General features: G+C 43.0%; 1 protein-coding gene across 1 annotated transcript; it reads left to right on the top strand.

Moving 5' to 3' along the window:
* The first annotated feature begins 481 nt into the window (after positions 1-481).
* On the top strand, positions 482-9,575 carry LOC136515013 (E3 ubiquitin-protein ligase UPL4-like). Its single transcript, XM_066508710.1, is given in 18 exon segments — positions 482-1,279; positions 1,363-1,473; positions 1,553-1,669; positions 1,755-1,913; positions 1,993-2,151; positions 2,996-3,151; positions 3,239-3,360; positions 3,530-4,634; positions 5,523-5,589; positions 5,676-6,871; positions 6,967-6,978; positions 6,980-7,198; positions 7,309-7,413; positions 8,024-8,104; positions 8,185-8,253; positions 8,348-8,476; positions 8,561-8,644; positions 9,107-9,575. Coding segments are annotated over 18 exon segments (4,626 nt in total). The 5' UTR covers positions 482-610; the 3' UTR covers positions 9,173-9,575.
* Positions 9,576-13,074: the final 3,499 nt, after the last annotated feature.

The raw sequence follows: 13,074 nt of genomic DNA, 5'->3' as shown, positions 1-13,074 counted from the left end.
GTCAGCGCTTCTCGACCCGCTCAACACCGGCCTCCGCGACGAGCTCCTCAAGTACGGCGACCTCGTGCAGGCCACCTACGACGCGTTCGACCGCCGGCACTGGTCCCCGCACTGCGGCACCTGCGTCCACGGCCTCCGCCGCCTGCTCCCGATGCTGGGCCTCACGGGCCACGGCTACGTTGCCACCGCCTTCCTCTACGCCACCAGCGACGTCGACGTCCCGCGCTGGCTCGGCCCCCGCCCCTGTGACGCCGCCGCCCTCCGCGCGTGGCTTCGTCCATGTAAAGTTACGCGGAAGGGGGATGAATTTTCTGCGGAAGGGGGAGGAATTTTCTAAGTTCTAAAAAATTAGGAGTAAATATTATGAATTATTGGAGAGGTTTTTTTTTCATCTTTTTTAAAACAAGATCAGGAAGATGTTGAGAAAACTCTCGCAGATGCTCTAACCAACCCCCGCACGCCTCCTGTATATATCCACGCGCCCCCAATTGGGGACCCGATCGACCGGTGCCCCGTGCCGTGCCAAAAAGCGGTCAGGCGAGAAGGGAGCGCGCTGGCCTCCGTCATCGGCGAGGGCTCTGGGGCTGCGACGGCGAGCGGGAGCGCGCCGATGGATCGCTGCCGGAAGCGGCCCGACTCCGATCCCGACGGCTACAGCGAGCCCGAGCCCCCCGCCGATAAGCGCCCGTGCACGGCGGAACCCTCGACTTCCGCCGCCGCGGCCGCGGCTGCCGCTGCTCCTCCGCCCGGCGCGCGCCAGGCTGAGCAGGGCGGCTCGGATATGGACACCTCGTCGTCCGGCCACCCCGGCGATGCTGATGTCGACGCGGATGACGGGGACGGTGATGGCGATGGCGATGGGGATGGGGATGGAGATGGGGGGTCGTCGTGCGAGTCGGATGGGGACGGGAGCCCGAGGCCTCGCGGCAGTGGGGGCGGGAGGTTCCAGCGGATGGTGGACGCGGTGGCAGACGAGGGCGCGAGCCAGGACGCGGTGGTGGCGGCGCTCATGGAGCTCTGCGAGGCGCTGTCGTTCTGCGCGGAGGACGCCGGTGGGTACTTCCCCACGGAGGCAGCCGCGCGGGCGCTGGTGCGGCGGGCCGGCGGCGGCGGCGATGGCACGGGGGCTACCCCGGACGTGATTCTGCTGTCCGTGCGCGCCATCACGTACCTCTGCGACGCCATGCCGCGCGCCGGGGACGCCGTTGTCCGCCACGGCCTCCTCCCCGTGCTCTGCTCCCGGCTGCTAGCCATCGAGTACCTCGATGTAGCTGAGCAGGTAACCCAAAAGCTCTCACGGCCTGATCGGATGATCACATTTACCCTGATGCGTTTTATCCGACCATTCTGTTGCGTATGCAGTGCTTGCAAGCTTTTGAGAAGATATCACGGCGGCAGCCTACCCAGTGCTTGCAGGCGGGCATGATCAACGCTGTGCTGGCATACATTGACTTCTTCGCTGCAAGCATTAAGGTTAGAATCTTAAAGAAATCACCTCTGAAACTGAGAATTGAGTACATTTGCTAATTTGATGCCCACTTCCATGGTTCAGAGGGTTGCAGTGTCAGCTGTCGCAAATGCCTGCAAGAAGGTCCCGGCAGATTGCTCCCAGTTTGTTCTGGATTCGGTCCCAACTCTCTGTAATCTTCTGCAATCTGAGGACAAAATGGTACTGTTGTTCCCCCATATAACTGAGATCATTTTGGCATGTAAAGAGTGCTCTGCTTTTGTTTCTAAGTGATGTCAATTTCCAGATAGTGGAGAAGGTTGCAGCTTGCTTGATAAGCATCGTGGACTCCTTTAGCACTTCAGTTGATCTTGTGGACCAGCTCTGTCACCAGGGTGTTATAGAGAAGGTCCTACCTTTGATCCACACTGGTGGACTCACGGCCCTTAGCCCATCGACATGCAGTGTATGTTTTCTCTACAACAATTTGTTGCGTGTGCTCGATATGTGTTGAGGCAGCTGACTATTGTGTCTCGTGGTTGCAGAATCTGATTGGGCTTCTTGCTAAGCTAGCCTGTACTTCACTTGTGGCAGTGAAGTCTCTATTTGAGCTGGGTGTTAGTAGCACAATAAAGGGGATTTTGATCACTTCAGACATCTCCCATGGCATGCCATACTTGCCTCTGGAAAAACAAAACAATCAGGTTGGCCTTTTCTCATCTTTACTTCTAGCCAAGTAGTACAAGATGTGCATAGCGGATGTGTTCTGTTGCTCGCTGCTAACAATAATTTTTTTATAGCTATCATGATGTATACTTTTCTTTTTATAAGCAAAGCAAAAGATTACGCGTGTGCTCTTCCCTTGACTCATGTGCATTCAATAGTTTTTCTTTTGCATGTGATATTGATTTACTAGTATATTTATATGAACTGATGAAGTTTGGTGAAATGAAGATAATGTCAGAGATTTTCCCTAGTGGTTATGCCAGAGTGCATGCCAACACTGTGTATTTGGCATGCCATATTTTTAGAGCGCAAACTACATTTACAACTTCTTACAATTTCACCAAATGCATTGCTTCTCTTATTAATCTACTCTTTTTTAGTCCGTTAGCAATTTATTTGAAAATGGGCACTTTTTTCCTAGTACTCTGGTTTTCCGCTTGATAGTAGGTACATCGCAGGTATACAAGATCGTTTCCATTGCACAGCATTTTTTTATTATAAATTTGAAACAAAAATAATAGAAAAGAAGAAACGAGTATATAGAAATCCTAGAAACTTGCTGTTTTGTTGGAACATCCCTGCTGGCAGTTTTGGGCCCTGAAACTTTGAAATTCTGCCTCTCCCTACTCAACTGATGGAATAGTATCTTTACTTATTGAGCTGATTATGGCATCATGTTATTGTAAATAAGTAACTACAGGTGGTTTGGCTTTTTCACCTACTGTATCCTTGGATTACCCTTTCTGTGCAATTATCATTCTTAAAGTGCGGACTCTGATATGTTATACAAAGATTTTGATAATCTAATGTTGTAATTATTAGGTCAATGAAGCTCTGAAACTAGCAAACCAGTTGATTCCTTCAGCAGCAAGGGACGTTGAAGACACCCAGATCATACTAGCGAAAGAAAAAATTATTACGGACGAACCAAGGTTCTTGTGTCAATTCTCCAGGGATATTCTTCCTGTCTTGATCAAGGTATCTTAATAGCACTACAAACTAACAGTTCATAACAATGTTTGTGTTATGAAATATGGAAGTGAGCTTACTGTACAAGTTGTGCAGGCGGTGAACTCTGGTGCCAATTCATACATTTGCTATGGATGTGCTTCAATCGTTAACAATATTTGTTACTTCAGTAAACCAGAAATACTTCAAGAGTTGCTCAAGGAAACAAACATACCGAGGTATAAAATAACCTGTGAAAGGATTGCATTATTACATTTCTTTTTTTTTAGGTAAATTGCGTTATTACATTTCTTGAATGCAGTCATTGGCAAGATAAATCTTTCATTTAAATAATTCCAAAACTGTTTATTCTGAATGGACATATGTTTTTGTTATTACCCGTGGCAGCTTCTTGGCTGGTTTATTGTCTAGAAAGGATCATCATGTGCTGACCTCATCACTAAAGATAATCGAGATTCTCATGCAAAAGCTTCCTGATGCATACCTTGGCTTCTTTATCAAGGAAGGTGTTGTCAATGCAGTTGAGGCGCTTCTTAATCAAGAGGATTGCTCAAAATCCACTCATCTGCCTGATGACATGCAACAACCAGAGACTCAACCTGTCATAAGAAATAAGACTACATGTTTCTGCTATGCATTTGATGCCCGTAGATCTGAAGCTGCCGAAAAAAGGACTTGTAGGATTGGGAAGGACAGTCTTTTTACTTTTGCCAGGCATGTGAAAACAACCTACTTTACTAAGGATGTAGTGAGTTCTGAGATGGGGTTAACTGAGATTTTGCAGAAACTCAAAACTTGCTGTGCAGTTTTGAATGAGACCACAGACAAGTCATCAGAACAATGCAATCTTCAGAATGAAGAATACTTATCTACCATTTTAAGCGAGGTGATGATGGAGCTTCATGGGGGAGAAACAATGACAACCTTTGAATTCCTTGAGAGTGGATTGGTCAAATCTTTATCAAATTACCTCTCAAATGGCAAGTACCTCCAGGCGGAGAACAATATGAATTGCAGTTCTGACCATTTTTTGGCTGTGGTGAAAAGATTTCAGTCATTTGCTCGGATGTCTTTCTCAAGAATGGGCCAAGGTTGGGGTGACATGCTCTTGACACTTTTAGTAAGGAAGCTGCAGAATGCTCTTACTTCTCTTGACAACTTTCCAGTTATAATGAGCCACAACTTCAAGCCAAGGAGCAGTATTTCTGATATCCCTACGAGGCACTCAACAATTACTCCATGTATCCGAGTAAGATTCAAGAAAGACGAAGATGAAACTAACTTGTCAAGCTATGATAGTGCTGTGAATGTGGAAATATCGTCATCCTTGCATACCATTGAAGAATTTTTATGGCCCAAAGTTAGTATAGATGTCAATAGTCAGAAGGCTGAATCACCACCTAGTGGCACTGCTTTGGAAAGCAAATATGCTGATGATGACTCCCAGGAACGAGATTCCACACCTAGTCAGAAGGCTGATTCACCATCAGAGGTGTTATTCTGCCCATGCTATTAATACTTTATGAAGTGTGACTAATTGGTATTTCTTAATTATGATATGATTATTTTCTTTTTCTCCAACGATGCGGGAGAGCTGTGTGTCTTCATTAAGTTAGGAGGAAAAAACAACAAGGTAGAGGGCATAGAACCTACTCCCAGAAACACACACCGGTTGCAGACTTGTCCTAAAAAAATACAAATGACCGCGACCAACAAACTCGAAACCTAATCTGCGGGAGCAACCGAAGGAGCAACTCCTGGAGAGAAGAAGCTCCTGCACAGCATCAGATCCTGCTCTCAGTACTCACCTCTGGTAGAACCACCTGCAAATTTGGGCTTACACCCTCAAACACACATGGCTTTCGATGCTTCCATATCTCCCAAGCAACCAGTGTGTGTTTCTGGAACTGCTCTTCTATATATTCTTGGAACTCCATGGTCATTTTCATGAATTTACATGCTTTCTTAGGTTTCTATTTCCAATCTCAAAGGATGTTATATATTCTTGAACTCCACTGCATTTCCCATATCTCCTATATGCTAATTAAACAGAGAGGATAGAAGGAACCTTTGTTCCGCAGGTGGTTTGTATGCTGGTAGTTAAATGGAATGGATAAGTTCATTGTCTGCAGTCAGCTCTTCTATAGGTTTTAATTTTGAAATTAAACAGAGAGAATAAAAGGTTCCTTGTGCTGGAAATGGTTTTGTAGTATGTTGGTTGTTCCATGGAATGAGTTCACAGCTAATTGGGAATTTATAACTGCTTAGAAATGCATATCAAGAGAAATTGTTCGCAATGTATATTTCTTACAAAGCATGTCCTTCAAAGTATTTTGATAGCAATTTTAGTTGTCTTTAAATTAAATTGACTTTTTTTCAGGGCCTGACTTGTGAAAATCAGAATCCACCTGTAGAAACAAGTCCAAAGCAAGGAACTTCATCTTCTGGTGAGCATGTGTAGCCTAAAGTGTCTGTTTGCAGTCCATCTTTTCATCTCAGCAACCTGAAAACTCTTATAAATGTGCAACTGCAGGTCAAGCAGAAAGAAACACAACAATCTTGAGCGATAATACCGTACAACAGAAATTGGTATTTAGCTTAAATGGGAAAGAGCTTGACCGGTCTGTTACTCTGTATCAGTCAATCCTGCAGGATCAGATCAATGCAGGGTCTGACATAATTCTGGACATGCAGTTTTGGCGCAGTGTTCATGACATAACTTTCAGAGCTGCTAACCCAGAAGCAAATAGAACAGCTGTCAACCCAGAAGCAAATGATTCTCCTAGACATTCCTCTACTGCAATGTCATCAATAAATGAGAACATAACTGGGTTTACATGGCAGATGCTCCCATTCTTTTCTAGTATGTTGCTTGGTAAACTTCCGTGCAAACTCGACAGATCAGGTCCTTCGTATGACATATTGTTTATGTTACACATTTTAGAGGGATTAAACAGGTATTATTTTCACCTCGTGTCTGATGAGAGAAACCGTTCTTTTGCCCATGGAAGGATAACTAACCTCGATGATCTGAAAGCTGAAGTTTTCTCGATTCCTCAGCAAGAGTTTGTCAGTGCCAGATTGACAGATAAATTGGAGCAACAAATGCATGATCCATTAGTTTCAAGGTCTTGCTGCCTGCCTTTATGGTGCACTGAACTGATGTCTGCATGCCCTTTCTTATTTTCATTTGAGGCGAGATGGAAGTATTTCCAGCTGACAGCATTTGGTTCTCTGAAAAATCATCATGGCCATATGATGGATGCAAGTGTTAACCGTGTTGCAGAAAGGGCGTCTTCCCACTCACGGAAAAAGTTCAAAGTTGATCGCGATGATATACTGGTTTCAGCTGCAAAAATGATGAAGTCGCATGCTAAGAGCAATGCTCTACTAGAAGTAGAATATAAAGAGGAAGTGGGCACTGGTTTGGGTCCTACAATGGAATTCTATACATTGATAAGTCATGAATTTCAGAAGTCTGGTCTAGGCATGTGGAGAGGGGAGCTTCCTTGTGAATCTGGTACCAATGATGCTCATGTTTCTGGATTCGTGGTTGCCCCTAATGGGCTTTTCCCTAGACCTTGGTCTGCCTCTGCAGATTCTGCTTCCTTTCAAGAAGTGAGCGAGCGATTCCACTTACTTGGTCTGGTTGTTGCAAAAGCAATTAAAGACAACAGAATTCTAGACATTCCATTTTCTAAAGCATTCTACAAGCTTATCCTTGGACAGGTATCTTTGGCTCTGCATCTTCAATATGAATGACTGTTGCTATTCTTACTTTGCGTGTCTATCTAAATGTAAGCAATCTTTTTTCTTTGTTATAGGAGCTTAATATAGTATGATATCCAGTCATTTGATTCTGAACTGGCCATATCCCTTGTGGAGTTTCAAGCGCTTGCTTGTCGGAGAAAATATGCAGAGTCAAATTTGACAAGGGACTGCCAGATTATATCAGATTTGACTTATCGAGGTTGTAGAATTGAGGATCTTGCTATTGAGTTTGCTCTCCCAGGGTATCCAGAATATGTGCTCTCATCGGGAAGTCGCTCTGACAGTGTAAGTAGACTAAATACTACCCCCCCCCCCCCCCCCCCCCCCCCCCCCCCACCCACCCACACACACACACACACACACACACCAAATTGATTGCTACTTCTATTTTTCAGTTGAATGCTGAGAATTTGGAAGAATATGTTCGTCATGTTGTTGACGCAACGGTTAAAAGTGGAATTGCAAGACAGATGGAGGCTTTTAAGTCGGGATTTAATGAGGTATTTGCTCTAGCTCTACAATTCTGCAGTTCTCTATTGATGCTTGTAACTGGTGGTGGTTTTCACTTACACTATGATTGTCTAGTTTGGCTCTATTCTGGAAATGTGCTGATTCTGGAGCATAAAAAATGCCATGTGTCAATGTTGTTACTTTTTGGCACACTTTGGAAGTTCAGATATTACCAATCATGTGATTTGAAAACCTTCCATTTGGTTACCAAGTACCAACTATGTGATCCTCTGTGTTTCATAAGCAATATATATTAACCTAGTAGTATGAGTGAACTTCAATTATTTCTTGTCCTGATTTTGTGCTCTGTCTATTTGCTCACCCTTCCACCTTTTTACCGGCGTACAAGCATCTTATCTGGCATATTCTGTACTGTGAGTTTTAGACTACATATAAAACAATAGCTGGCATCCCAAAATGGTGATGACTACTGCATTGGTCTTAATTCTTGTTTGCTGGGTCCAGGTTTATTTAGGGGTTAGTACTGCTCCTTGTGCTTCTGGTTGTAGTTAGGAAACCTTACATGGAACCTAATAACACTTCGATGGTAATTTTTTCACCTAGAATATTGCTTTGACATGCTGACACTGTCTACTGCAGGTATTTCCACTAAAAAAACTCCAGGTTTTCTCAGAGGATGAGCTAGAGAGATTACTCTGTGGTGAACAAGATACATGGGATGTATGCATCTATCTTCTGTTGGCATCTTTTCATGTTTTGTTATTATTTTATTCTGGTTGCTGATTTCTTGGTTTGAACAGTTTGCGAAACTTGTGGATCACATCAAATTTGATCATGGTTACACTTCCAGCAGCCCTCCTGTCATTAATGTAAGTTTTCTCTAGCCAAGATATTTTGAATTGGCAACATACTGTTGTGAACCATTAATGGAGGTCTGTTATTTGAATCCAAAATGTATTGCAGTTGCTGGAAATCATACAAGAGTTTGGATCCCTTGAACGCAGAGCTTTCTTGCAATTTATAACGGGTTCACCTCGGCTTCCACCAGGCGGCTTGGCTGCACTAAATCCAAAGTTCACAGTTGTCCGAAAGGTCTGTTTTTTTTATAAAGCTCTCCTTTCTGTTTCAATTCACTTGATCCATCTTTTGCTAACAGTGTGATGTAATAATAAACAGCATAACAGCAATGACGCTGACGATGACCTGCCTAGCGTGATGACTTGTGCCAACTATCTTAAGTTACCTCCGTACTCTTCAAAGGTTTGACCTTTCTGCATATCCTAATTTAGTGAAGTTTACTAGGTTAATTATTTTCAGTACTCTTATTCATTTGAGAGATTGAACTTATAACAGATCAAGTGAAATAGATTGTGATTGAACTTATATCATTTGGGAGATTGAAATTCTAACAAATCAAGCGAAATAGATTGAAATTAAGCGTCCATGTTCTGAGGTTGTCTCCTCAAGGTCAAGGTCCCCGCAGCCAACATAACATATAAAACATTAAGTAGCCAACATAACTACCCAAAAAGCTAAAACATTAAGCAAGTCAAGGTTCTTTACTTTTTGTGTTAATTGATAGTAAAAAAAATGTGTTGTGAGCGCTGAATTTCTCACAGCAATTTTCGGTGCATTTGATTTTTTAGCTATGCTTTGTTTGTTTTGATCCTTCTTTTTTTGAAACAATTTTTGATCCATGAAAGTTTCCTTATTTTCCTGCAGGAAAAGATGAGGGAGAAACTTCTCTATGCAATTACAGAGGGCCAGGGGTCCTTCCACCTATCTTAACCGATAAGCGATAATGATATGCCACATGCAATAGGAGTTTCACTTTGTAAGTATCTCGTAGGAAAGGAAAGCACGGTGTAAATGTGGGCGGTTCACTGCTAGCTGACGGCACGATCTGGTGGAACTGATTTTAGGAGAGAAAAAAAACGCTACCCTTCTTTGTACATACTAGTACTAGGTTTTAGGTGTGGTCAAGCAGACCACTAGTGTGCCTAGTTCGCAGTTCGCTACTCTTTTGTCCAAACTTCTTGTACATATGCGTGCCTGCCTGGCTGCCTGGTAGAAAGTGCCAGTGCTATCTTTCTATGAAAACTCCATTGTTCTTCGGTGTTTGCCTTCTGAAGCGTCGTTGTGTGACTTGTGGCAAAATATATGTGAATTATTGGTGGATTTCATATGAACATTATCTGATCCGAGCGTGAGGAATTTATGCCATGGAAATTGGACTGTGCCTTCTGCTTCGGTTCCTATAGTGCCATGTCTGTTCGGTTGGCTTTTTCGTATCGTTGCTGGTTCATGAAGAAGTACTACTGACTGGTTTGTGTGAGAGAAAAATACTGTTTCAACTAAAAATTTATGATCATTTACGATAAGCCATAGCCAAACGAACAGGCTTGTCGATCGTAAATATCGGACATGTTTTGCTGGCACGTGCTCTGTTCCTGTTGTTATCTTTGATTCTCAAAAGTTTCTTGTGGATGCGAGAGGTGGCACCCGAAGTCACCAGAGAAAGGGTGAGTCGGGTCGCTTCCAGATGCAGCCAAGTCCTGCGTCCGTGCCGGCACTGTAACCGTTGGCAATCATACGGCTATACGCTGGTCGAGTGTATGGATATCGGTCCAGCTCGAGCCGATTCGTTAGACTAACGAGCCTCGACTCGGCTTATTAATATTAAGTCAGAGCGGCCGCTTGGCTTGTTCGTTATTCACCATGTTCGCTGGTTGGTTTCGGCCAGTCCAAATTAGTCAGCCAATAGTGTTTCTCTCTCACAACAAACTAGCATTAGTCAGCCCAAATCAGCCCAGAAATCAACCAACGAACAGACCGATTGACTTCGAACGAACTCCTTCAGTTTACGGGATAAAAAAAAATAGGACATATATATTTATAATATTTATGTTATATTAATTTTAGAAGATGACGTTCATTATTATGCAACTATACATGATTAATACATATTAGGTTTATCAAAAGTATCAACCATACAACATACCTTGTTCATCCATGATTTTACAGTTCCAATATACTAACTAGTTGCTTGTCACCATAAATTTAGAAAAGTCTATAGATTCAATGTCAGCATCATCATCTTCTTTCTGAAAAACCATCCATAAAATCAACGTTTAAGTACCACAACAATTATAAAATTAAAATTCATATCAAACAGCTGAAAATAATAATTACATATCAATAGAATAGGTGTACACTTCTAGGTCAGCATTATCATCTTCTGGATTCATGGTCGTGGGCTTATAGGCCTCGGCTCATTTCCGCTCATAAGTAGCTCGCGAGCTGGCTCGTTAAAATAGCAAGCTAGACTTCCAACTTAACTCATGAAAACGTTAAAACGAGCCGAGTCGAGTCAAGCCGAGCTGAGCCGGCCACGAGTCAAGCGAGATAAAAGCCACGAGTATTCTGTACAGCCGTATCCCTCAAGGCGATATAGTTTAATATACGCTGTTGCTTCGCCCAGAAGCCTTTTCGTGCAGATAAATGGCTCTGGCCACAATCACTTTTTCAAACAAAAGGAGTTAGCAATACAGTCTGATTTCAGGAACAAAAGAAGCTATAGTTTAACTGTATTCTGTCCGAGGATAATACGCTTGTTTGCAGATGTCGCAACTCCTTGCCTTCAAAAGCGTCCTTGATTGATATCTTATCAGAAATCATTGCTTGGGTGTGATTTTTTATAGCCCTTTTCAGCTTTATGACTTGATCTTTCGGGTAAGTAAACCCGTTCATTGGTTGTCTAAAAGCTTCGCAAGAAATGAGTAAGAAAATGTCTAGGAAAGCTGTGGAGCTCATAGGCTGTTGTCGTCGTACCTTGTGATTAATGGAAGAGCTAGCGACGCGTCACTAGCAAATAGGAAAAGTGAACACCTGTCAAACTGTGTACATCTATTGTGTGGTTCACTGTTCGATGTTTTTACATGTATTAGGCATGAATTTGTGATACGGTGTACTCCGTAAATTCGGACTTGGATGTGGGGGAGGTAAAGAAATACTATATCATGCTAAGTGAGTAATCTTTTTTATTTAAGTTGTGATAAAGGTAGCTATAAGAGTATAAGACGAACTTAGGAAAAACAGGTAATGCGGAAACGTCCACACGCTTACAAGTAATGATTATGAGGCTGATAAAAAAAGTCAAAATATTGTTCAAGCTGATTTGTTGTGAGAGAAAAATATTGTTCTAGCTGAAAGAAACTGTTTATGCGAACAGTGGCCGCGTGAGTGGGCTGGCCAGCACCAGCCAGCCAGCCGAACACCGGCTATATCCCATAAAAAGTACTGTATGTACCGACAAACATAGTCACGGAGGTTCAATTTGCTAACGGCTCTGTTCGCGCGTCCTTAAATCCGGCTTGATCCGTTTTTTTTTCATCAAAAACAGTGTTTTTCTCTCATAAATTCTTCCAGATTCCTCCAAATGAACGGGGCCAACAAGTCATAAAGCAAGTGTTAGTATTGCTAAATGTATCCATTGAAATGCCACGGACGTTTCACTCTCTGACGTGACAACGAATTCGGCGCTCGAATTTGTTCATAGACAGGTGTTAGTATTGCTAAATGTATCAAGGCAAATGTCCATTCTATGTAACAACAAACAATTTGACAACCCAACTTGTATTAGGAGCCATTAAATCAAGGTCTCTATTTTTTATTTAAGGGCTCCTCTTACTTTTTAGTCTGTTTTTTTATCTATTCTACCATGATACCTTAAATCAGGCTTCCAAATCTGTTCTAATAGACAATGGTAGTTGGGACTTGCTCATCATTCGGACATATCCACCATCGTTCCAATCGACTAAGCTATGGGAGGTGCAGACACTGGCATATGAGACCCACTCGTCATTTGGTCATATCCACCATCTTTCTAACCTACTGAGTTATGGGGGGCATGAGAGGAGAGCGAGGAGCATTGAAAACGACACGAGGAGGGGAGCCGCTGCGGGGACGAGTGCCTCGTCGAGAGGGAATGAGATGCATTGAATGGGCCTCGCCAAGAGAAAGGAAGGGGGCGAACGCTAGGCTGAAGGGCTTTTGTCACGCTGAGGCAGCCACACCAAGGGAGTGGAATAGGGCGGTGGCATGGGAGAGAGTCGAGACAAAAAAAAGACGTAAGGGAGTGAGGTGGTGTGGGGAAAAAATTTCACGCTCTAGGAGATAAGGTTGATGAGAGAGATTCAGGTCGTTCATAAAGAACGATTGGCATACTATGTTAGGTCTCTAGTGTGACAACAAACTACACATCACACTACCTCTGGACACGATTGCTCACATCCGTTGAAGACATACTTGCTCATAAGTTTGCCTTATCTCTCAAATGCAAACCTCATGAGTGATGACCAATGTCACTATCATCCTGGTACACTCTTACAAGGATTGTTCGTGTCATCTTAAAGAAGAACATATATATACATAATTTACCTTACACAACTAAAGAAGCACAAATCAGATTCAGAATGACAAATTTCAGTTCTTGCCTTGTCCTCAATATCATCTATTTTGATTGATAAATGTCTTCAATCCATTTAGAAAAATAAGAAGATATTTTTGTCACACAAGCCAAATTTGTAGGATATAGTTGTAGCGGTACTATAACAGTTGATGTGGATGGCTAAGGATTTTTTTTCTCCCAGATACATGGGTGGCGGTCTAGCTTACGAATTGATATCACA

The sequence above is a fragment of the Miscanthus floridulus genome, chromosome 17 (assembly GCF_019320115.1).
Source record: "Miscanthus floridulus cultivar M001 chromosome 17, ASM1932011v1, whole genome shotgun sequence".
NCBI classification, from domain to species: Eukaryota; Viridiplantae; Streptophyta; class Magnoliopsida; order Poales; family Poaceae; genus Miscanthus; species Miscanthus floridulus.
Note: the sequence above shows the minus strand (reverse complement) of the source record. Positions and strands in the feature narration are given on the sequence as shown.